At 38.2% G+C, this 25,149-nt stretch overlaps 1 protein-coding gene across 2 annotated transcripts in view; it reads right to left on the bottom strand.

Annotated features, from left to right (window-relative positions):
- The window catches only part of SLC2A13 (solute carrier family 2 member 13), a 140,321-nt gene that overhangs the window by 20,717 nt on the left and 94,455 nt on the right, over window positions 1-25,149 (bottom strand). For both annotated transcript variants that reach the window (XM_038153141.1, XM_038153140.1), the window contains exons 5-7: window positions 24,089-24,252; window positions 19,917-20,037; window positions 7,215-7,340 (exon numbers count right to left, since the gene is read on the bottom strand). In XM_038153141.1, coding sequence (XP_038009069.1) covers window positions 7,215-7,340; window positions 19,917-20,037; window positions 24,089-24,252 — 411 coding nt within the window. The remainder of the gene's footprint in view (window positions 1-7,214; window positions 7,341-19,916; window positions 20,038-24,088; window positions 24,253-25,149) is intronic.

Below are 25,149 nucleotides of genomic sequence, written 5' to 3'. Positions count from 1 at the left end.
TTCTTTTCATTTAAATAACACAATTTTTTTCCCAGACAGCAGCATTTGATAGATAATGTTTTAGCTCAAGGACCACTTTTGTTTTTATATTCCAATTACCTCAATGCCTGCATCTGAAGTAGTTGTACCAAGTAACCCAAACAGCAGTTGGCATTCCCTACCAGAATGCCTTTTAACCAGTAAGCTGGAGTAAGATCCAGAAGCACGTTTGGCAGCAAAGTGCAATAAGAAGGAATGGGTAGAGAACAAATGTACAGACAATGTTTCAAAGCCAGCCCTGCTTTTAAATCCTATTTTGTGCTGGGTGTCTCCAACAAATAAATTCTGCCTTCAGCATAAAAACTAAACATTTCCCAGTCAGAACACATTCACTTCATAACAAGGCTTTTCAAACATACAGAATTCACCACTGGTTGAATAGAAATATTGTGCTAGAGTTACTAATAGTAATTCTTAAGTAATTATCTGAAAGAAATGTAAACAGTTTCAGTTTAGATTGTTCTGTTGCTCTGGTCACTATTTTAGACCTAAAATGCAGCTACAATATACAAAGTACTTTATTTGTACAGGCATTAAATTAAAATATAGTTATGTTTTAACAATAGCTTAAAAAAGTCTTCCCTCTTTAGCAAGTTAAACAGTTTAAAAAAAGAACAAGATTATCTTTTATTAAAGTTACAATAAAATTCCACCCTCAATTATTTAATTACATGCTTACAATATTTCAGTACATGTACAGATTTCGCCATCTTTATATATGCTTTAAAGGATCTTATGGTTTTCTGCTCCACCATGAAATAATTTCCTTTCAAAATAATTTTAAAGTGTGATGTCTTAAAGATTTGAGCAGGAAGAGTGGCTGAAAGGATCTGAACATTAAAATTCCCCCTATTTTACTACCTACTCCTGCATCACCAATAAGACTGGCTCATCAAGGATTAAGGACACAGTACTCTATATTACTTTATCCTCCTATTCTTCCTCTTTGCTTTTACCAGTTAGCAGAAATGGCTTTAAAATACGCATACAAGATTTCTTAAGTTCCTCTTCTACATCCCTTTTACAAATCACACTGGTTTATGCAACCATTAGACTGTGATTACATGTCTGATAACCTCCTCCCAGGAAAGACCTCGTGCCTTGGAGTTTGGCTGACAAAGACTGTAATCAGATTCAGATCTTCTTTTAATTTCTGTTTTCACACAACTCACTAACATATATTAGATATTATTGTGCTGAAGTGCATACTCCTAATCAAACAGGACAAATAGGATTGCACCCTGCCACCCAGCTGCTCCAGGTTTTCAAACTGACTAGCACTGGGGAAGATATTCAGAATACAATTCTGCTATATCTTGATTTTGTTTTCTGAACAATATTGAGGCAGAGAGGGGGTGTTTTATGTTCTGGTTCCTACTGAAATTATGAATATTTCAATTTATCCAACATTTACCATATTGTCTATCAAGAGATTCCCCTAAGACTACTGGTTATAATCACAACTCTTCTGAGTGCTGCCAACATACATGCAAGATGTGAGTTTTCTCTTGATCCTGCTACTTTCCTGAATTCTTTACTCCCTCTGCTATCATTTTTTACATGGTAAATATGAGAACCATAATCCTATGTATAATCTTCAACTATTGATCTGACTACTTGGTAAGATAACTACTAGTTTATCTTCTAATTATTGCTGAGTTAAGCATGAATTTTCAAAGCAGACCCTTGTAAAAAGGCTTCAAATAATCATTTCAGCAATAAAATCTTCTAGCAATACTTTCTTCATGAAAACAAAGCAAAGCCATGTCTACCCATGGACAGCAGAGTACTTAATTCCTGAAAGATTGCTCTGGGGCTACTCTTTCTGTGGTAAAAGCAAAGGTCTGCAATGCTGCTTCCCATGACATACTGAAAATGGATTCTCAGCCTTCAAATGTTTAAATATGCACATACATTCTTTTTACATTAGTAAAGCAGTCACAGGAACTTTTACAAATGTATCTGATGATGCAAAACAAGTGTAATGAACTCACATGTCTGTCTTTATCTACAAGGGGGAAAAGTAACATGGTATTTTTAGAAATATCTAATGTTCTTACCAAGAAAAAGTATAATAATAATAATTTTAAGACCCTCATCTGCTATGCATTAGACAACAGGTAGCACTGCATGAATGTAAAGCTTCCCAGAATACTCTCGAGGCTGTGGCAGACACTGGCATGTCCCCTGTTGGACATAACCCAATCTGTTGTCTGAGAACCCAGCTAATGAACTCCCATAAATTTATTTTTTCTAACCAGTGGAATCTAGTTAGCATCCAGGCTCAAATGCTGAGGTCATTAGGCACACTCCTGAAGCTGGGAAAGAGGGTTTGCCTGCCTGCCTGACCCACTTCCTCTCACTGCACAGGCAATTCACTTTTCTTCCAAACAGGTTTCCAAGACACATTTAAACCCCTCAACCAACTAGCAGACATGAGCAACAGGCACACAGTGAAACATAACAGCATTACTGAGCATCTGTTAACATGCCATTAATTTTACACAGAAGGAAGATGCTCAGGAAAGCACTGGCTAAAGGAAAACAGAGTTTCCCAAAGACAGAGCTCTTCTGCTCTCTCGCCTTTGCAGTGACTGCCCTTAGAGAGGGGAGTGCTTCTTCATGTTGAGAAAAGCAGGATTCTCCATGAAGCATTAAACTCCCCTGGCACGGAGATGTTCCTCTAACAAAGTTAATAAAAAAGGCTGAAAACAGCAAATCACTCAGCTCCTCTCTCTTTATAGATTTCTGTTCCCAATCATTCTCCTTCAGGGACTGTGGAGACCTGCCAGCTAATTGTGTGGACAGGATGGCTCTAGGCTTGTCTCTGATCTGACTATGATGTTATTATTTCTTCATAATTGTTTACTGTATAAAATCAACATCATTCTCTCCAGAGGAAGATTGCTCAGAGTTGCTCATGAGAGCGTTTCAGCTCAGTTGTGGGCCTGCTGTCGTCTTGACAACATACTCATGTCAAGGTTAATGTCACATCAAGGCACTGTAAGTACCTCCTTCCCTTGCAGTTATTCTTTCAATTGTAAGGGTAGTAATGCAATTTAAAGTTTCTTCATTCTTGGCTGACCTTTAGGAGTATTGATTGCAATTACACACAGAGAAATTTCAAGAGAGAAATTTCTCTGAGTACTGTGAGAGTAATTATAGTTGTGGGGAAAACCCCTGGATTTGGGGTTGTGTTCAGAGAGCACAGCCCTGAAAGCAATCACCTCTACATTTTGTCCTGGCTGAGAGAGACACTCTGCCCATGACCTCTCTTGTAACACCTGAGCTTCATATGGGAACCTTCCCATTGCAACCCCATCTGTACAAGGGAGATAATGCTTTTTATTAAGTTCATGGGGATTGCATAATTCAGTGTTCAGGAAGAACAGAACTGCAAGGCTTTCTCTGCTACTGCTACATGCAAAACTTCCCTAAATCTTGGAAAACAGAGTCCCAATGCAGAACTGTGAGACCACACTGAAAGAAAAGATACAGCTCTTCTTCTTTTACTACAAAGTAAGTAATTTTAGAATATTCTTGCTCACTGTCTTGGAACCATCCTTTATGTGTCCCTGGGCAGAGCTGGAGGCAGCAAGTTTTGCATGTCAACAGCTATTTTGTTAACTGGTTCAGAAATACCAAGGGCAGCAAAGCACCTGCCTGTGCTGGTGCCTTGGGCAAGACACTCCTCCCTGTGTTATTCTAATACCAGCCACGCTTATGTAACTGATTAAATAATGAGAAATCCATCTCCACTGCTCGTGGTACATGCACGACCTTACAGGCACGCCCGTTGCACATGGCCCATGCTGCTTTAGCTCTGACTTGGACTCGGTCAGATTTATTCTTGCACGGTCTCTCTCCCCCAGGGCCACTGCCAGCCACCGAGTTCCCAACATTCAACAGAACCCAAACGCTATATTCTTCTTGAAAAATATGTGGATGCTTTAATTGTCTCCCTGGGTTTCTATGGCAACCACAGCAACATAAACAGCCTTGCTGGCAGCCACAGGAGACTGAAATCTCTGCTCTCTTCTCTTCCCTCCCCGGAGCTTGTCAATGTAGAACATACCGTAACCAAATAAATGCAATTAACAATGGAGGTGGTATCCAGTCCACCTGGTGGCACTGGGGAAATGTCTTGGAAATAAAATGCATTACAGTATTTTATGGTAACTGCCAAAGCATTGCCCACTACATCAGTGCTGTCGAAGTACCTTGGGACCAACAGTGCAAAACAGTGCAAAGCTATAAATACATAAACAGAAGTTTTCTATGTCAGTCTGCATGGCTGCAGAGAGCTTTAAAAAATACATGACAAGGCCTTCTTTGTTAGTGCTTCTGAGCACCTCTCACCTGGGTGGTAGGTTACGCATCAGGAATAGATAAGCCCCTGAGTAAATGTCAGGACAGTTGGGGTTCAGATGGCTGCAGCTCCCAGCTTTCCAGCAGGAAAATCATAAACAAGATGTGATCACAGCAGCAGTAAAATGCTCTGCACGGCACTGTCAGCCCGATTCCAAGAGAAGCTGTTTCTCTAACTCCTTCATCAACATCATGAGAGCTGCTGCTTCTGCTAATGCTCAGACATCTGAGGTCCAACAAGTCCCAAACAAATAGCTCAGAAACAAATTTCTTCTCTCCTGAGCAAAATTAATGGCAAAATAGATTTTCCATGAGCCAAGCGTAACCCTGGAGGTTTTAAGCCATTTAAACTCATTCATCTAATACCAGATGCATGAAGCCATCAGGACACACAAGAGTTACAGAAGAGGCTGCTGATAATTACAGCTATCAGCTGTCCATTGCTCACAAAACCATCTCCCCAATTATTATACTACTTTCTGATCACCATAATGCCACGTGTATTTGTAAAGTAATAGCCCCTGTATGTCTAGCTTGTGGCAAAGTAACTTTGTGAAAGAAAGGGCTGCAAATTCCTTCCCCAGTGCTGTCAGTTTGTCTCAGGCACTTGTTCTCCCTAAGCTGCCAGGGAGATGCAGATGCCTCTGGCTGCTCTGAGACCCAACTGGGGATGAAACTGATTGCTGTTTTCCCTGCAGCAATCTTCCCTTGGCAGGGAAATCCTATGGCTTTGTGGGACTGATTTTGCTGTAAAGCAAATTCAGGATTTGAGCAAACGGAGCTGGGGGGTGGTATGAGAATGTGAGCCCTTGGAAACAAAACTCTATGGGGATTCCCCTGGGCCAGTAAGCAGAAATACACATATCTGTGAAGAGAAGGAGCAGAAGGAAAAGAAGGCAAAATGCTTCCCTCTTCCACAGGGCTTGGAAGGCACAGAAGGCACCGCCTGATATGGCACAGCTTGAAGGATCAGCTTTTTGAAAACTGCCTGGTTACACAGACCAGGCAGAGACAAGAGAGAAATTAATGAAATACGCACTAGAAATGGTGAGGAATATTTAGAAAAAGAAATGTGGATATTTTATTGGTTTTCCATCTTTAGGCAGGACTTTCACAGTGGTGATTACCAGAATAACATATATAAAATTGTTTCATTTCCTTTTGAAGGATTTTAAGCAGGGTCCTCATGGTATGGAATTCTTGCACATGGAAAGACTGCATTTTGCAATATGAAAAGGAAATATTTATTCTTCCCTATCTAATTTGGTCCAACAGGCTGTACAGCAAAGAGTCTATGTGAGACTGAATTATGAATATGAAATAATTGCTTATGCCCACATTTACTGTGCTAAAAAATAGCACTGAATAATGAAATAAAGTTTAATTTTATCTATCAACTATTCATAACAAGTTTTTGTTCACATATATGTCTTTCTGCATTCTAGTGTGATTCTGCTAATTACAGACAAGCTACTTAAAACTACAACCTATAGGAAATGAATGTTGACTTGGAATATAAAGAGACATCTGTTACCTTACACATATGAGAGTCCACATGCTGCAGATCACATCAGGGTATCAGGCAATATGCAAGGTATATTCCATAATGTGACATTGAAGTTAGTCACAGAACAAGCAAGTCCGTTGAGATTTTGTAGTTTTCATAGTTATTTATTAACTGTAATAACCCCAAAATCATCACAGTGCTTTTAAATTAGGATTACAAAAAATATAAGCTTCTCTTTTCTGCACTTGGAATTAATTACTAGGCCTAATGCTACTGAAATCAAAATGAGAGAGCTTTTGGAGTAATTTTAAATTAATGATTCTACAATTAGTAGATATTTTCATACTTTTTAACCTCTGTCCAATATGACTCAGTGCCTTTGAGACAGTTTGGTTTAAATTCTGAGAAATATGTATGAAAGTTCATTAATAAAAACAAAAAAGAGGCCCAAACCACCACACAAACCTTTGCCTATTCCCTAAGTATGTTCATGGTGTGTGGGTGGCTGAGATTAATTATGTTGAGGTGCTTTTCTCAGAAGTATTCACATAATTCCCTTGTGCCTCTGAACCATTCTAAACCCTAATCCAAGCCCTAACCTTTACTAAAGTATTCATAAAGCCTCTACAAGAAAATGTCCCAACTCACAAAGCTATTCCTTAGGAATAGTCAGTACTTCAGAAAACTTGAAGGTTGCTGTGACTTCACAGGAAAGGTTGGGCTGCTTAAGAAAGAGGTGTGATATATTTTGCAGTTGTGCCTATGAATGTACATATTTTTACACTCAAGTGCAACTTATGGCATAACACCCCTTTCAGGCACAGAACCACAGAAATCTGCGGCCAAACCCCTTCTTGTGACAATTTGAACTTTTCAGATTTTGCTAATTTTAGTTTATTCAGCTGAGCTAATTGTTTCTTTGGTAAGTCAATATTAAAAGTGTGGTTTAATAATGCATTTTAAAAGAACATTAATTCAGAGGGCTTTAAGTATATAACTAGGGAATGTGCCTCTTCAAATGAATGAAAAACATTAAGGAAAGGTAATTTTCCTCATTTCTAGTGTACTTTTGCCATGCTTCCTAAGTGACAGACTACACCAAAAGGGCTGCACACATCAGGGTCAAGGCTTTAATTTATTGTTAGGAAGTAATCATACATTTTTAATAATGCCAATTTAGTTTCTTTTTCCCAAACACCTTAAGAATTTAACACTTTCTGTAAAAGCAAAATTGCTCTCAATAGCATAAAATACGCTCTCTGTAGAGCACAAGGTTAAAAAATCTTGGTAAGTGACATACCTGCCCCAAGCTGCTTTCATTGTAGAGTGTTGGTCAACAGGAATGCATGAGGACTCAACAACACTTGATTTATTCAATTTGTAGCAGAGACCACAGTCTGGATCTAACATGCATCCATTGCAATAACTGAAAGAGAAAAAAATAAATACTTAAGCAACACTTCATCCATTGTGGATGTCAAAACCAAGAGCATCTCCAAATAAGTCTTGGAATGCACATAGCTAAGTTGTCAGGATTGGAGACAAGACAAGTAAGTTCTCCAAAAAGTATCACATATTGCTTTCAACCTCTTCTGTAACACGTTTTGGTAGTCCACCTGCATCTACCTTGTGATACCTGATCAGGTTGTAGTGGAATCATAGAACAAATTTAAATTGAAAAAAGACAGATTGGAGTTGAAGAAAAAGAATCATCTTAGAATCTTGGAATGGTTTGAGATAGAAGGGACCTTAAAGATCATCAAGTTCCAATACCCCCTGCCATGGGCTGGGACACCTTTTACTAGACCAGGTTGCTCAGAGCCTGATCCAACCTGGCCTTGAATAGTTCCAGAGATGAGTCACTCAAAAGTTCTCTGGGCAACTGCTTCCTTGACTTACCACCTTCACAATAAAAGGGTTTTCTTTCTAATGTCTAATCTAAACACTCTATTTCAGTTTGCAGTCATTTCCCCTTGTCCTATCATACATCATACCTAATAACCAAAGTGGAATTTTGGCATCTATGGATGAAAGTCAGAGATCACAACACCTGGTGTCCCCATGAGCAAACTCAGCCCCTGAATTTCCACTGCATTTGATGGAAGGAGTCATTGCATCAGTGGAGGCAACTCACATACAAGCATCTAGTGCCCAAAAACATCCCATCTGCCCCTTACCTGTCACTGCAGAGTGTGCAGTGCTCTTGCAGGTTATCCCATGCATCACACATGCCAGCTCTGTACAGATGGCTCTGATTTCCTTGGGAGCCTCAATAAGCATGAGATGCTACCATTCCTCAAAGTTTCCTCAATGCCATTCTTAGTTGCTCAAGGAACTAGACAGCAAAACTGTTCTCTAGATACCCTTGGCTGCACTGACCACATCCCCACTGATTCTATTGTCAGCCTAGACACCAAGGGCCCTACAGATACTGCACTGAGGAGTCAGTCCATAATCTCTCTCTAAAATCTGACTGCTGCAGTTATGTGAGCTGCAATGGCATTCCAAAGCTCCCCATGCAGTGCAAGTTACCTGAAAGCTGCTGGCACAAAGCCCTGCAAACACTCACTCAGTGCTCCTGTGATTAAACCACACAGGTATTTATCTTCCCTGGAAGCTATTTTAGATTCAGACACACATTTTCACCACTAAAGCCCCTGAATATCTAAGGGATAATTTTAGGTCGTAAAAACTAGAAAAAAATTAGGTACTGTAAAACATAGAGTGAGCCTGGAAATTGGAAATTAAAATTCAACTTTGAAATGCAACATCTGGAAACCTATCATTTAGGTGACCAAAGTAGCTTTAACATACACTCCTGTAACAACAAAATCAGGGGAATAATATTTTCTGAGTGTGTATCTTTATCACAACAAGGACTTTGTGAATTAAGAAATATCTTGCTTAAACTATGTAGGCATTATGAGAAAAAGTAGAAGTAACTGTATAACAAAGTCTCAAGAAACTAAAACAGTAAAGAACATTATATGGATATAAGAAGTCTGAAAGTATATGCTTAAAATCCAGTTATTCAAACTCTTTGTATTACAATATTTCTAAAAGAATTATAAGGTCAACTCACACGGCAGATGGCAGAAAAAGGGCTTGCACTGCATTAAGAAAACTTTTCTGTTTCTCCCAATTTTCAGAAAGTGTGCTCTTTGCTATTGTATTCTTTTTAAATTATTAAATTATGCAGAATTTCTATGTTGTCTACATTTAGAATATAAATCTATTTTAAACACACCTTCCTCTGCTTAACTGATTGGTCAAATTCCAGTCTAAACAGTTTGGGTTTTTTTTAAATTAGGAAAGCTGCATTAAATCTGCTCTTAATTGAGATATGGACTGCAGAAAATATTTTTACATTGGAGATGAATCAAAACCTTCAGATAAAAGACAATCGTTTTATCTAACTGTAGTAAACATTCCTTCTCTTGCAAAGATAAATGAGAAAATTGTAATTCTGCAATTGGCAATTTTCAAAGGAAAGGCCAATACCACTATTACAGTAGCGAGACTTAGTTGCATTTTATTACATTGATATTAGTACATCAATGGGCATTAACCAAAAGAGTTTACAGGAACAGAAGACTGCAAGTGAATGAAAACATTCATAAAGCACAAATGTATTCAAGTAGGCAATAATAATACCAAAAATATATACAATTAAAATATTTTCTTATATCAAAAGAATTTAATTATATCAAAAGGATTGTATCATATGATTTTCAAACTACAGAACACTTTCCACTGAAATGATGTTATCAAAGTGCCTGTAAGCAACATGAATTTCTAAAAAGACACGGTGATTAGTGTCATCTCTATGGTGTTACCAGCAGAGCACAGGACAGGGACTGGACATCTCCTGGTTCCCTCAGTGTCTGCACAAGAGTCAATGCAGAGATGAACAGCAGAGCTGAATTTGCACAGTCTGTTCCATCCTGTGGGTAACTCCACAGAACCTCATGCAGTGCTGGTATCAGTAACCAGTCGAATGGGAAGCACAAGATACCTTAGTTATTCCTACTCCCTTCCAGAAAAAAAAACGAGAGATTTGAGTATTGATTCCAGTGTCTGTCTACGTGGCTGCTGGTTCAGCCAATCCTCTGGCTTTATTGGATATTGTAGAATAATTTAGGTTGGAAAGGAACTTTAACTCCATCAAATCCAACTGGTTTTCCTGTTGGCATTCAACATAGTAAAGGCTGCTGGATTTCATGTTTTGCCAAATGTCAGAGGTTATACAGAGTTACTCCTAACAATTCAAATAACTTAAAATTATTATTTTCCATGTTTGTTCTGAAGTTTGTCTTTCAGATTGAACAGTTAAATAACAGCTCTTTCTAAACCCTTTATGTTTGGGATAGGATTTCCTGTCATCCTATATAGTGAGCCCATACCATCAGATTCTGACTCCAGATTTATGCCAGCCAGAGCAAAGACTGAAATCTAACACACAAGACCTAAAGCCACTACAAATCTAACTCCCAGCAGACTATTGCTGCTGCTATTCAGAACATTTATCATCCTTCTGTACCCTGTTTTATCACTGATATAAAATTTTATGTTGTCTTTGATGAGGTACATGGTCATTGCTTTTTCCAAGATGAAGACCAGTGTTTTTCCCTCCAAAACCTCAGCATATAAACATTAAAATTGTTTCATAACACAATAAAGAAACCTCTATCAGTTACTAACTCTAATGATAACAGAAGATGCACTATGAAATAAGCAAAGAAGATTTTTTTTTTCAAAGAAGCAATCAAAAAACAGACACCATGTGCTGAGGCTGCTCATTCTAGAAATAAAATATATAGTAGTTTCAGGTTCCTTCTTCCCTCTAGCTCCATTATTATCTGCTAAACTATTTAAACAATTTGAAATTGAGCACATATTCCGACATATATGCTCATAGTGAAATAAATAATATTGGATATAGAATATACCAGGAAAAGAAATGCACAATTTAATACTTACTGACATGAAACTATTTCTCAGAGCTCATTCCTGTCCTCAGAAGTACCTTATCAGTCCTATCAACACATATATATTGAAATACATGTCAGAGGATGAATCTTTAAAAATATTGGTAATTGTTGAAATCCACACTAGAGATCAGTTATGGCCTTGAAAGCTCTATATAAGAGTACTCTCAGATGTCTAGGTAGGAAAGGAAATTTGCATCCAATTATAAACAGGAGATATGCTTCCTCTAGTTATCCTGAGATATTTATATTGGTGCTAAGTTTATGAGCTTGTGTCTTGAAAACAAGTTCATCTGTGAGAAGCCAGTTCAAAATTCCCAGGGAGGATGGTATCCGTAAGACTGACAATTCAAGATTGAAATACCTGGGAGAGATGATTTGATTTTGATGAAACCAGGCAGCACAGGTTTTACAGAGCCTGTTTCTACAGCAGAAAGGTTTTACAAGGAGCCTGTTTCACTCCATGCTTGCCAGCTGGGCTCCTAGGCAACCCAGGGAAGGCGAGTGTCTGGACTTCAAATGCTGCAGAATAACAACAACCAGGCTCCAGAAGTCCAAAAATTCCCAGCTTCTCTGCAGATCAGTGGCATGAACTCAACAGAATAAAGTAGCTTGGCCTCTCAGTTTATGGGGAACTGCCATGGAATGGGATTGCTGGGTTCCTGCTCAAACATCACAGCGTGTTTGCTGAGGAGCTGACAGACTGTCAGATATCCCCAACCCTGTGATTCCTCACTGAATCTGCCAACACACTCAACACGTGTCCCTTCATCCAACCACACAGCAATAACTGATATCTAGAAAGACTGACAGCACCAATTTTGAGGTTCTTTGACAACAATTTCTTGCCAGCCTGAGCAGCAGCAACTTTCAGAACGCTCTGCCCTCGATCAGCCTGCACAATTAACTGTTCCTGAGGTTAGAGGTTGGTCACAAAGGCCACAGTGCCACCCTCTCTCACAGAGATCTTACATTATATGGATGAATTACTAATTGACTAGCTGTGGACATTTTTCTTGATACCAAAATTACTGTTTTCTTTCTTCCTAACAGTGTGGTTTACCAGGCTCTAATGCAGTCTCTAAGAAAAAATCTCTGACCTGCCAAAGTGACCCTCCAGATGCCGATGAAAGGTTCCTAACTACTTTTACCCCCGTGCTTAGAATACTCCATATTTATGTCTATTTAATCATTACATTTTGCACTTTAAAGTTGCAAAATGACCTTGTAAGTAATGACTCTCCTACAATTCTCAGAAATCTTGTAATTTGAGCTGCAAGTTTTACCTAGCCACTTATTGTTGAATGATTTAGCACTAAAAGACCTTTGCCCAGTGCACATACCATTTCTCTTTATCTCAGACTATTTTGACTTTTTCAAACTGAACTTCAATTTAAAAATTTCATCTTTTTTTTTTTTTTTGCCACATTTGAAAGAACTTTCAACTTTGCTCTCCATTTTCTGTTATCCAATTACAAAATGTATCAGTATGTTCCTGTTGTCCAGCTACAGAAATGCAAACTGAACCTGATGATGAATCCTGGACTGTGTAACTGTACAGAATGTAGCACCTGATTTCATAATATTCTGCTGCATGAGTAGCAGAACAGCCACTCAGAGCATCAAAACATCCCCAAATACAGACTTCTTTTGTGGACAGACTCTTTCCGCTTCTTTCAGGTCCATCATTCACACTGAGTATATGCTGCAGAATCAGCCTGAGTATGTGCAGATGGCTTTTTATGGGAAAATCTGATTGATCTGCTACATGCAAGCTGGACCTGATGATCCTTATGGGTCCCTACCAGCCTGAGATATTATATGCAGGACATTTTGCTCACGTCCTGTCTTGTCCACAGAGTAAATTCCACTGTTGTGCACTTTTTAAACTCACTGCTCCTGCTCTGTATGATGCAAATATTCATATTCCTGAAGATGGATTTCCTCACAGAACTGCAGGAACAATAAAAACTGACTCAGGCAAGAAAGGCTCAATGTAGGGACAGGAGGGTGTTGCAGCACCTACTGAGGATTAGCACATCCCACCCAGAGAGAATATAAGCTGCAAATCATTGCAGGCTGGAAGTAATGCGCTGCTTTCTGCTATTTCCAGCTTGCTGTTTGCCACCCTGGAAGCATGATCCTAGGCCAGGTGCATCTTTTATCCTACCCTCAGGTTCCTCTTTGCTCTCAAGGCTGGCTATGTACAAAGTCTCTGCCTGCCTTAGCATGCAGTGCAGGTCCTTTCCATCTCCTTACAGAACAACAAGCTGGGATCAAGCTTTCCTTGCTTCTGTTCTTGAATTCTGTCTACAAGACAATGTCTCTTCCTCCAGCCTTGAGCAGAAGAAAATGGCTGAGGCAGCAGAGCTGAGCATCACTGCTCAGGCCAGGCCTGAGCACTCACCAAGGGACACAGACAACTGGTGAATCCAAAGAGCCAAGGCCTTGAGTTCAACAACAAAAACATCCAGCCGAGGACTTTTGGACAAATACTGCAGTAGACTTATTAGCTCTGCTGATATGTTAGGATTTTGGTACTTTCAGCCAGAGATACAACTAAGGATCTTAGGGATTTTTTGACAAATGGCTTATTTCACTTTTACACACAAACTAATCTCAGCTAGGTACCAGGATCATGTTTAAAACTGCCTGATGCTTGCACCTGAGGGCTTGTGCTGTTTGCACAGGTTTCACTGCACCTCAGGCATGAAATCAAGCCTTTCTTTATACTTCTCATGGTTCCTGTGTCACTTCCAGAAGTGAAGCACTAAATTCACGTTACATATAACTGGACAAGAATATAGGGGATGCTTTAAGCAATTAAAATGTGTGCTAACTGCAGATACCACTTCCAGCTGCTGTATCTGGGACATAGGAAACAAAATAATTAACCCAGTATGAGAAAAATCCAGTTGGACTTCAAGAGCACTTTCCTGCTATTTTAAGACACCAAGCAACAGAAGTGTATTTGCTAAGTTCTACCAACACTCTTATAGGTAACACATGTTACATCTAACATGTGGAACATCTGTTTAGTGGTGTCCATAAGGAAAAGCTATAATTTATAGTCACAGCACTTGGATGCTAACTGCAGTTCTGTAATTCACCACACAGATACTCCAAGAGATCTAAATCACAGTTATGTCAAGTATGATCAACCCTTTCTCATCTTCAAATCAGGCTCCTGCTCCCTCTATTCCGCTGAGATGATTCTTTAGTGTCCTCCCTAAAGCTCCAGACCAGCCCTGAATCTTTACCCTTCCTGATATTCCAGCCACCTATAAATACATCAGCTTTCTTCAAACATTCCTTAAACCTTCTCCACAAAGGCTCCCATCCCTCAACTATGCAACATAATTTATACAGCCTGACAGAAATTGTTCTCAGCCTCTTGGTGTTTGCTATTTGTGCTTTAGATGTGCTGAGGATGGGAAGGTTCATCTATTCTCCTCACCTATCACAGTCCTGGGAGGATGATGACTCTACAGACCCTGCCTAGTCCTTCGACCATCAAGGCAATCCCCCTACTGCTGCAAGCACCTTGGCAGCAGCCTGTGCTGAAATGCTGACATCACATGAGAAGTGTTCTGATCTACTTGCTTATAGGCATCAATTGCTTCTTGTCTTTGATGGTCTTTAGTTCTGAATTTATAGAGCCTCCAACTACAGAGCTTCTTGATTTATTCCTGGAACTGAGCAACACAGACAATAAAGAACAGAAACAAATGACTTACACATGCCTGTATTTTGGACAGAATGGCTGTCTCTGTAGAATAATTTGTTTTTAAAACTATTTTTCCAAAGAGACCCTACAGGTAGATACTATATTTTCAGCTTCCAGGCAGAACAGATAGAAGCCCTGTTCAAACTTGATTAAAATCATTCTTGTGTGACTAAAACCTGCAGACCTGGTAGAGTGTAACACCATCACTTTGGAAGATTTAAAAAAAATCATTCCCTAAGCATTGTTTCAGGTTTTGCTAAACATCAAAGTCTTAGAAGTACTAGCAGAGATGTGAAGTGTTAATAGGTTACTATATGATAACACCTTGTTTCCTCACTAGTGCAGAGTTTGAGTCCAAGCCTGTGGAAAATTTAACAATGGTTACAGGAACTGCAGTGCACTCAGACATTATAGTTCAGGAAAGTTTCTTTTCAGATCTTTGTGTTTAAATTGAGAGAAGTTTGTTTTTTTTTTCACTCACTTTAAAGATGCTTACTACATGAACTGACATATTCCTTCCTATCCTTTATAATTTAAAATTAAATTACAAGCTTTGATTGATAGGACCAACATGCCAGCACAGGGAAGATCATTACCAAGCAATATATCAATGTGTTATTTACTTAACAAATTTCAAGACTATGTTGAGATCATTTCACAGTTCTGCAACATAAACTATTAGAATTTTAACTATACTTTATAACAGCTGGCAAAAGCATTCTCAGACATGTTTATCTCTTTATATATTCATAATTTTCTGACCTCAATGGCCAAAACACATTACAATATTTTTTATTGCAATTCTCAGTTATCAGAAAGAGAAGTAACTCAGGCACTTTGACATTAGAAAAAGAAAATGAGAATCATATTTTAACAAATACTGGTTCCATGATACAGTGACAGTATGAAAAATAGCAATGCCTAGTTTGTTGATAAATCAGATTGTCAATGAGTTCTCAATAAAATAAAGTACAATACCTAATACCCCTACTATATGTATCCTAAGGCTATTAAATACAATAAAACCAGCTTCAACTACTAGGTTAGCTGAGTTTTTCAGGACTAATCCCAATTACATACTTCTGACACATTCCTAAAAAAAAAAAGATATATTTCTGCCCATTAGCTATCTTACCAAATGGCTATGTTGGAGTACTAAATATTGTTGCCTTCATCTCAGTGGTGTGCATTTGTACAAAGGATCATGAACCACGTGAGGGTGACTAATTCAAAACTGAACAACAGAGTCCTTGTGTGCCCAGCACAGCTGGCCCTGCCTGTGTTATTTTAATCAGTCTGAAGACAATCTGTTCAGGAAGGATTCCGAGAAACTTTGTGTGCTCAGGTATCATTTCCCTAAGATATGGGGGCTGACCTAAGCCTAACACAATATTTACCATTTTCATATAGGAACTGACATGAAAAACATTGCTTAGGCAGAACAGGTTTGAATTATGTCTTCTAGAGCAGACCAAGTTTCAAGAAGTGCAGAGAGAGACATGAATAGAGACAAAACAAACAAGAGTACAGGGCAGCAGGACCACAGTCATTTTACAGAAATGGCTCAATGTCCCAAACAGTCACATCACTGATTCCTTAAAGATTGGGAAAAGGTGGGAGGGTAGCTAATACACATGCCCTAACCTAAACCTCCTTCCAGAATCAGGCAAGCTCCCAGTAAAAATGGGAATGTTTATAGAGTTTTGGTAGTCAGAATAATCATAGGAATGGATAGTTCATCTCTTCACTTCTAAGGTGACAAATTTTGGAATGGTGATGCCTTGTATTCTTAAATTTACCTTTCAGATTTCTGTGGCCTTGATGATAAGTACAATCACAGCTGCTGAGGAGATTAAGATCAAATAAAACAGGTGGTCACACTGCAAATATCTACACAACCTTATAGAGCTGAATGTGAAAATGAAATTTGATTAATGGATGGATGGTGCATAGAGGAGCATTCACCCTGCTTCTCCCCAGTGAGATACACACCCACTTCCAGCTGTAAGGAGGCAAAACAAATCACAGTGTTTGGAGTGCCCTGGTGAATTTGAGGTATTTCCATTATTCTTTTTTCACAGATCAATGAATTATTTTTTGGCTGTCCAACTATAATATTGTACATCTCCAGACCAAATGAAAATACTTAATTTTATTTATTTTATGCACAGCATTTCTTACTGGTTTGTTTTCTGCAACCATGTACAGGTGCCTTGTAACTCCATTTGCATGGCACAGCTCTTTGAGAACACAGAACTCAGCCCTACGTGCTTTTTTGAATCAGGACAAAAACTGTGCTCTTTATTTGCTAGTCCTTCTATCTTCATTGCTATTCTAGCAGCAGGAATTAGTCTGTGCAGAGGAATATGGATCTGAAGGAACAACAAGCAACCAGACTGTTTGTAGTAGCTCTAAGGGTTCCTTAATGAACACCCACAATTTACCCAATGGATTTACTAACAAAAAAAGCATTTTTACTCTGCACAGTACCAGTGAAGCTTCTGCAAGCAGAATAAATTCTACTGATGTTTTCAGAACTTGTAAATACCTTTTGACACAGACAAACACAAACTATTTTCAGGAAAACAGTCCCACACTCTGAAATGCCCAAGCTGCAGTCAGGTTTAGACTTTAGGTTTGACCTCAGCTCAGAGAAGCACTGTGTCCCCATAAGAGGAAGAGAACGACATGGTGCATTTTTGCAGGCCCATGCTTAAAGCAGTTACAGGGAGATGGCATTATGTGTTCATCTTCTGAAGCCCTGCTGCCTTTTGCTTCTCCCAAACTTTCTGAGACCTCTTGAAGTCTTGCAAGATATAATGCTAAGCAATCTGAGACACCAGCAGTTTTACTAGAAAAAGCTAAAATATGGGTTAAGGAGCAAGGGACCACTGCCATTAATTTACTTCTCTTTACTTTGATTGGCTATTCTGTTTGTGACTGTCTCTACAGCAACACTTGCTGCCCTGCACTGTGGGTATCTGTACAGTAAAGCCATTATTCTTGGAGAAATAAAGAAAATATGCAAGATTGATGTTATACAGAGTAGACTTTTACTTCCAAAGCCTCAGGTTTGGGAATCTTTTTGATTCAACTTTATAACTGCCATGGGGAATATCTCCAAGGCCAAAAAGGAGAGAGAGGTGAGTCACAAAGCTGAGCCTTCAGCTTTTCTCTGGTTTGCAGTTCCCATCTCTTGTTCCTTCCCAGACCATGAATGTTATGCTGAAGTTCTTCTAACCCAAGTGGAATGCCAGAAACACCATCTACTTTCTCGTGACAAAACCAATATTTTATATTTCATTCAGCTTATTGACAATGTGCATAGAAAGCAGGCACAGTTGGATCTTAAACAGCCACTTTTCCAAGTCAAATATAATATATGCTTGTATGTCATACCCTTCAGAAATAATTAATACTAATATTCATGATGCTGAAGGAATTCTTCCTTTGGCTCCATCTGGATCACAGTTTGGTGATGTTTTCAGGCATAAACATTTTTACAGTTTTAGGTATACAAGTGTCAAAGTTATTATCAGGCATATTAATCCCTACTTTTTTCATACAAACCTTATAAATACTGGGTGCTATAGCCTAATTCTGTGCTCTGTGGGCAAATGCATCCATTTATTATTTTCAGCTCTCCTGGCTTTTGTGTCTCTCTAATGAAGTATAGCATAAGATTAAAATAGAAAGCTTTCCCATATGTTGCTCATTATTTCCCCCTCCATTCACTTTGATCTTTAAACAAAGACAGCTCCTTCTATTCCAAAATACTCTCAAATGAAAATATTTAAATTATTTTATTGCTCTTTTTCCAGACCCTTTGAATTTTTTATCTTATCTGCTTTTGCCCACTGCACATCAGAAACAGAAATCACAACAGATTACAAGTACTCCAATAGTTCATGAAGTAACATGCCTTTATGAGAAGTATCTGCTTTAATTTTTCATGCTTTTGCCCAGAAGTTCACACCATGAAAGCCATGAAAATTTCCTTCTTGACTGGCTGTAGTTAATTTGAACATGAAAATTATGTTGAATATTTTTCTTTTTTTTTTTAAAGTAGGACTATCCATATTTCTTTTACATAAATTTTAGATGGTTTCAGGTTACATTAAGCATCTAGCTTCATTAAATAATAAATTATAAGTTCTGCAAAGGGTGCATCTCCTCTCTCCAGACATCCTTCCCAAACAGTTAACTGAAGTACCAGGCAAATCCTTCTCCCATTTTTCTTTTAATGTAATCTGATTCCAAAAGGAGAGCATCTTCCCCTTTTACCTCTTATAACCAGACTACTTGCCATTTTGTAGAAAGGACCATCTCAAAAATTGCAAATTATAGCTGCCTCTGCAGTAGAAAACAAGTAAAAATATACATTTTCAGTGTAGGAATCTCTATATCTGGTAGTATCCTGTGTTGTGGTTATTTGCAACTATTTACACTCAATGAGGACCTTCCATCCTCTCCCCAGTTTTCTGTAAATCTTCAGATCCTCAGATCTTTCACCTAAGACATTGCTCTGGCATAAGAAAAGACATGAACTGTATTTCTAGCCAATACTGGTACAAAACCAGAAGTGTACCTCTCATTTATTGATATTTATTTCTACGAGAAAAAGACAGATTTTGAAGATAATTAAGAATTTCTTCAGCCATTGAACTAGTCTTCTCTGAATAGGGAGTTTTCTAGTCTGGCAGCTAAATGAATGTAAGAGCACTCACATGTGAATAAAACCCCACAAAATATAGAAAATGGCACATTCTTAGACCCCCAAAAGTAATGTTATTTGGAACTATGACTGCATATGGAAAATAGGTCCAAACCCACACATTTATTTTGTTTATTGATATGCAATTTTCTGATCATTACTTTTTCCTGCTCAGGAAAACAACAGGCAAGGAACCCATCTTCTTGAAGAGTTTACAGCTGCTATACATGCCAAGCAGATGAATAACAGCAAGCATTTTTATAAATTCCTTATAAAAGAGTCCTGATGTGTACACTGTAACTTGTAGCAGCTGTGGTACATTAGAAGAGGCATATGTGGAATTTGCCACTTAACCACCTTACTTAGTCCAAGAAATTCCAAAGGAATACTCAGAGAATTTAATCAAAAAGTCTAATTTTCTCTACAGAGGGAAGTCAGGATTTTAAATTCAGCTGTCTAATTTAGCTCCTTGTACTAGGCTTTGTGAATAATTGTCTATTACTCACACTAGGTTGTAAAAATTAACTGGAAACAACCCTCAAGAAGATTGGATGAATGACCATGAAATCTCACCTGTATTTTGTGCAGGTAGAGTTTTGATGTGAAGGATCTGTTGGATTAAGTGTGATTCTTGGCGAGACCTGAGCTGATAGCAAAAATCCCGAAGCTAGGATAATGAGTGCAACAGCAGTACCTAAAAATACAGATAAAGAACAGTGTGACACTTTTCTCCAGAGCACATCAAACAGTTCTCTATTGAACTGAACTCTGCTTGGGAAAGCAAGGCACCCCATCACTATGCATTAAGCATTCCCTAAGGAGCTGTGATGAGAACCTAAGAAAAATACCCTTTGCTACATCCACATCCTAAATTAGGTTAGATATTAAAGTCAAGTGCACCAGCTTTCATGTCCAGGTACTATATTAGTAGGTTGAGACTCTTTTAATCTGTGGAATTGATGACTGCTTGAATGAACAGGCATTACTATTTTTGGTGTTGAAAATAATGTTGCAAAGGTAACATTTATTAGTGGTTTTGAAATCAGCATACTTTTCTCCACTCCCACACCCAGACTTGCAGGCTTTTCTGTAAAACAGAAAGCAGCACCAGCTTTTTCATTGACTCTACTTCCCTTTGTGAAACTAGAGAAATTAGACTTTTCATAAGAACATAAAAAGTGCAACATATCTCGTTTCAAAGAGCACACATAACATCTGCTGGGAAAAAGTCCCCTTCCATCTTCTTATTTCCATTTCCCCCAACAAATACCTTCTGCACAAGCTGGACAAAATGACAAGAGGAAGATGACAAAAAAGTTCACACTTTGTGCAACAAGCAATTCCTGGAACACAACTCATATTATTTGCCACACACACGATATACTGTATCATTTTAATGAAAACTGATAAACCTCACTACTCATGATACTTCTGCAACTGCTCAAACTCAGACTTTTAAAACTTTACCTCTTGCTACTGGATGACATATTGAGATCTGTGTTGCATAAAGGTTTCCTAGCTGGCAAACACACCAGATGTGAAAAAAGTATGTGAAAAAAATGCACCAAAGTACGTGAAAACCTTTCTCAGAGATAAAAATAACATCTGAACATTTATAACATTTGCATAACAATGCTATCTGTGAATATGCCCGTTCAGCAGCCACAGCCAATAGGCAGGAATGGCTGGACCACACATTGACCTGAACTGAGGTAACTAGGAGCTTAAACTCAGTCACAAACTATATGTGCAGAAAGCACCTTCCCACCATTAGATATTCCATGCTTGGCTCTCTTCTAGCTATGGCTGGTAGGTACACTAATAATCTCAGTTTTCAGGGCAGGCTGGATATTGCACTAGATGTCCTGTACTTTCAAAAGGCCATAAACCAGACAGCAAATATATTTAGAAAGGGTCTATAATCTCACTTATATTTGTTCTAAATATGCTCTGTCTTTTAATTCAACCAAATACACTAACACTCACTTCCAGTATCTCTGTAAGTATCTTGTTTCTTTGGAAAAGTACTGAATATGTAAAGTTGGCAAGAGAAGTTTAATATGTTTTCATTCTGTGGATGTTTTTCTATGATGAACAAAACCAAACAATCACAGTACATCATTAGCTCAGGTGGGAAAAAGAAAAATGAAATATCCTGAAGATATTTTAGACCCCCTCTGTTACAAAAAGAGATGCAAACTGTACAATGCCCAAATACCTTTCAAATTGACAATTTCTGAGGGGAAAGAAGAAAACACAAATAAAATGAATAATGCACTTGTCAAAGTTCCTGCATGTTTTCCAACTAACAGCTTTGAAGAAAGAAATTAACTGAAGAAAAAGAGCAGAAGAAAGATAAAGAAATGATACAGATAAGATAAAGAAAGATATAAAATGGACAGGCTACTAAGACAAATCAGTAATTGTAGTAAAGAGAACTAAAACGGTGGGATTTTTTTTCAAGAGATTTACTATAGTTTTTCATAATGTTATCTGGAAGGTTCAATTTTTCAAAAGTTTCTAATATTTTGAGAATGATAAAGACATACTTAATGAAATCAAAAACATCTCTGCTAAATGTTTTCAGAAAGCAGGAAAAGTTGCACAAGATTTCAAAATTAAATTACAGTATATTGGCTTTTAATCAAAATATTAATGTTACTCTCTGATTATCCTTGTAGGGTTTTATCTAATAACATCTAATCAATCAGGCTTTATTAAAAAACAAAGCCCCACATGCTTGCAGCAGCTGGCAAAAGCAGTAGTTTTGTCTTCATTTTATGCAGTGGGAGACTGGGGCATACCTGGCTTCCCCAAAGACCAGAGAAGCTGCCAGCAATAACTCAGTGTGAATTGTAATGTCCTTAGAAATGCAAACCAAAGTAGAGCTGTAAGATATGTTTACCCCGTGAGAAAACTCAACATGGAAAACAAATCCATTGGTAGATTTAGTAATTATCATTCTATTACACAGCCCTCTTGCTAAGGAAAACACATCATATCCACCACTACCTAAATCAAATGTTGCATGACAAAATAACTAGTACAGAGGGGTGAGGTATGATTTCATGACTGTCATTATTTGTATTATCCTTAAGGAGGGACTCTAGGATAAAACCACAGCAAGCATTAGAGCTTGGCTCAAGTGATGCTGCAGACAGGCAGCCAGCAACCAGCCACAAAAAAAAGACCTTTTTTACTAAACAATTACTTTGTGTCCAAATATCATCAACAAATTACTCTTTAAATGCATTATGCTCCATTGTTAATTCTGTGTCTTATTGCTATATCCCCCTTTGATCCATGACTAACATGCTTTGTAAGAGACATTTATATCTACATTTCAGATGCACAACCTTTAAATGTGTTAAGCAGAGCCAAAAAGCAAAGAGCTCTGATAATATGAAAAGTCCATGTTGGTTATCACAGCTATACATCTGGGTCCAGACAAGCAATAAACTCTTGGGGGGGGCTGGCCAGACTTATAAAAATATTGGGGCCAAATAAAAAATCAATCAATCAATCAATCCTCTGTTTCAATAGGCATTAAAGGAGAGGCAGCACCCAAGAATCAGAAGTGCAAGGCCTGCAGAGATCCACACCACAGAAAGACAGGACAACAGACAGTCTGGAGGTACAGAAGGACATACAGGAGAGATGTATTGTAACTGATGTGGAACAGACTAAATGTAGCACTTTGAGATCTTTTTTCATATCTTTAAAATGTGAGAAACATGCTTCGAGTAACTGTGTACCAAACAACTCGTGTCACTGTGTTGTTGCTGCTCTGCCTATATAAACACATTCCTATACTCAAGTGTAGATTAACTGGGAATTGCACATCCATGGCAGCTGGTGTCCCTCTCTGCTGTGTTGCACTAATGAGAAATGTGGATCCTTGACAGCAACAGCAGAATAAAATACGAAGACATTAAACCTTTACAGCTGAACAATTGTGAACACTATTTCAAGAGGAGCAGGAACAGTTTCTCTTTACAAAATCCTGGTTTTGGAAACATCTGAACCTTCCAGACATTCAGCCAGAGGCAAGTTTGATCACAGATCACTTCAGCAAAAGCAAGCACATAAGGCAGGAACAAGCAGGGAATCACCATCCTAACAGGACACACTGAACACGGGAAGGCTGCTTGCTCTGCCTTTCTCTGCTTTCAAGAAAAGACTAAATGATGAGTTATGGTGTTTGAGTATTTGGACAAAATGTACAAAACCACAATTCTGTCTTTGTGTATCTCATGCTGGAGGTGAATTAAAATCACATTCATGTATGTAATGTATTTACTGTACTGTCTCTGAGGTAATTATGCAGAGAACTGCATTACTCTTTACAAAGTGTGCAATGGCTCTGCAGTATTATGCTTTTTCTGGTACACCTTCAGCAGATGGTTCTGAATTCCAGTTAATAAGCCCAAAATTATAAATGAGATTCAAAAACTAACCACCTGTGATGTTCCAGGCATTTGGTTCCTTAAACTGGAAAAAAAGGCTAAATGAAAACATTGTAAAGCATGGCTTCAAGGAGAAAGTCACCTGAAAAAATAACTGGCTGTCACTTTTAGCTGAGGTATTTTACTAATAGACTTGAAAACCTGTAAAATTTCAGAGAGAAGATGGCATCAACACTGTAATTCATAAAAAGACTACTTTGAAAAAAACTGCACTTGAAATTTTATTTTCCTTTAATTAATAATTATGAGGAAAGTATAACACGCTAATGCAACACTCACCTGTTAAGCTACCAAGTGTAAGTTTCCGACGACCCATTCTTTCAACAAGCCAGACTCCCACAAGAGTAAAAATAAAGTTTATAAATGCTGTCAGTGCAGCCAGCCAGATTGCAAGCCTGTCATCTTCCACTCCTGACATCTGCAAAATGGTAGCACTGTAGTACCTGTGAAGGGAGGGAGAAAGAAATAAGAACAGTGTTTATTTCAATTTGGATCATGTTATAGTTTCTGATTCAATTTGAAAAAGGTGATAACAAATATCAAGTGTGACCTCTTGCATAATGCAGTTGAAGACTGACACGCAATCACCCTGGGAAATCAGGCATAACCAAGGCCTAACTTGCACCTGACTACAGTTTTGATTGAAGGATATCAAGAGATGAACTGCCATTCTCTTGGCTGTCTATATTTTCAATGGTCAATCTTATTCTGCTAGAAAAGGGGTTTGCATTTTTAATTTAAATTAATCTGCCTTTCATATCCATCCACTGCTTTATGCTCTTTTTGGGATTTTAGCTGTCTGTATATTGTCTAGGGAAAGACAGCTCAAAATCAAATAGATTTTCAGTCCTCTTAAAGGTCATACAGAACTAATCTACGACATCCAACATGTTGGAAGTGACACTTGCATCCTCTTGGTTTTAGGTTTTGCAGCCTTATTTCAGTGCCACTGAGAGGCACAAAACCCTCTCCATGGCATTACTTTTGTCTTAACCAAAAAATGATTGCTTTGAAAAGCCTTAGCACCACACTGCAGGGATGTGAATCTGCACCCTACAGGAGCATTTGACAGAATGTTCTACTGCCTTCTAAATGGAATCAACTGTTCCACACAAACAATAACTCATAAAAAATTGAACTGAGCAATATGAAAAGGGAGGAGAGTGGAAGCCTTCTACCACTTTTCACAGCAATCAAATGAACACAGACTTTGTGCCCATGTTCTCAGGGAGAGCTAAATAAATGCCCGAGGAAACACGAATACTTTTGTTGATGCTGTAGAAGCACTTTTCAGCACTTTTCTATTAATTTATGCTGACTGAAATACTGAATACTCAAGC

The sequence above is a fragment of the Motacilla alba genome, chromosome 1A (genome assembly GCF_015832195.1).
Source record: "Motacilla alba alba isolate MOTALB_02 chromosome 1A, Motacilla_alba_V1.0_pri, whole genome shotgun sequence".
Lineage (NCBI taxonomy): Eukaryota > Metazoa > Chordata > Aves > Passeriformes > Motacillidae > Motacilla > Motacilla alba.
Note: the sequence above shows the minus strand (reverse complement) of the source record. Positions and strands in the feature narration are given on the sequence as shown.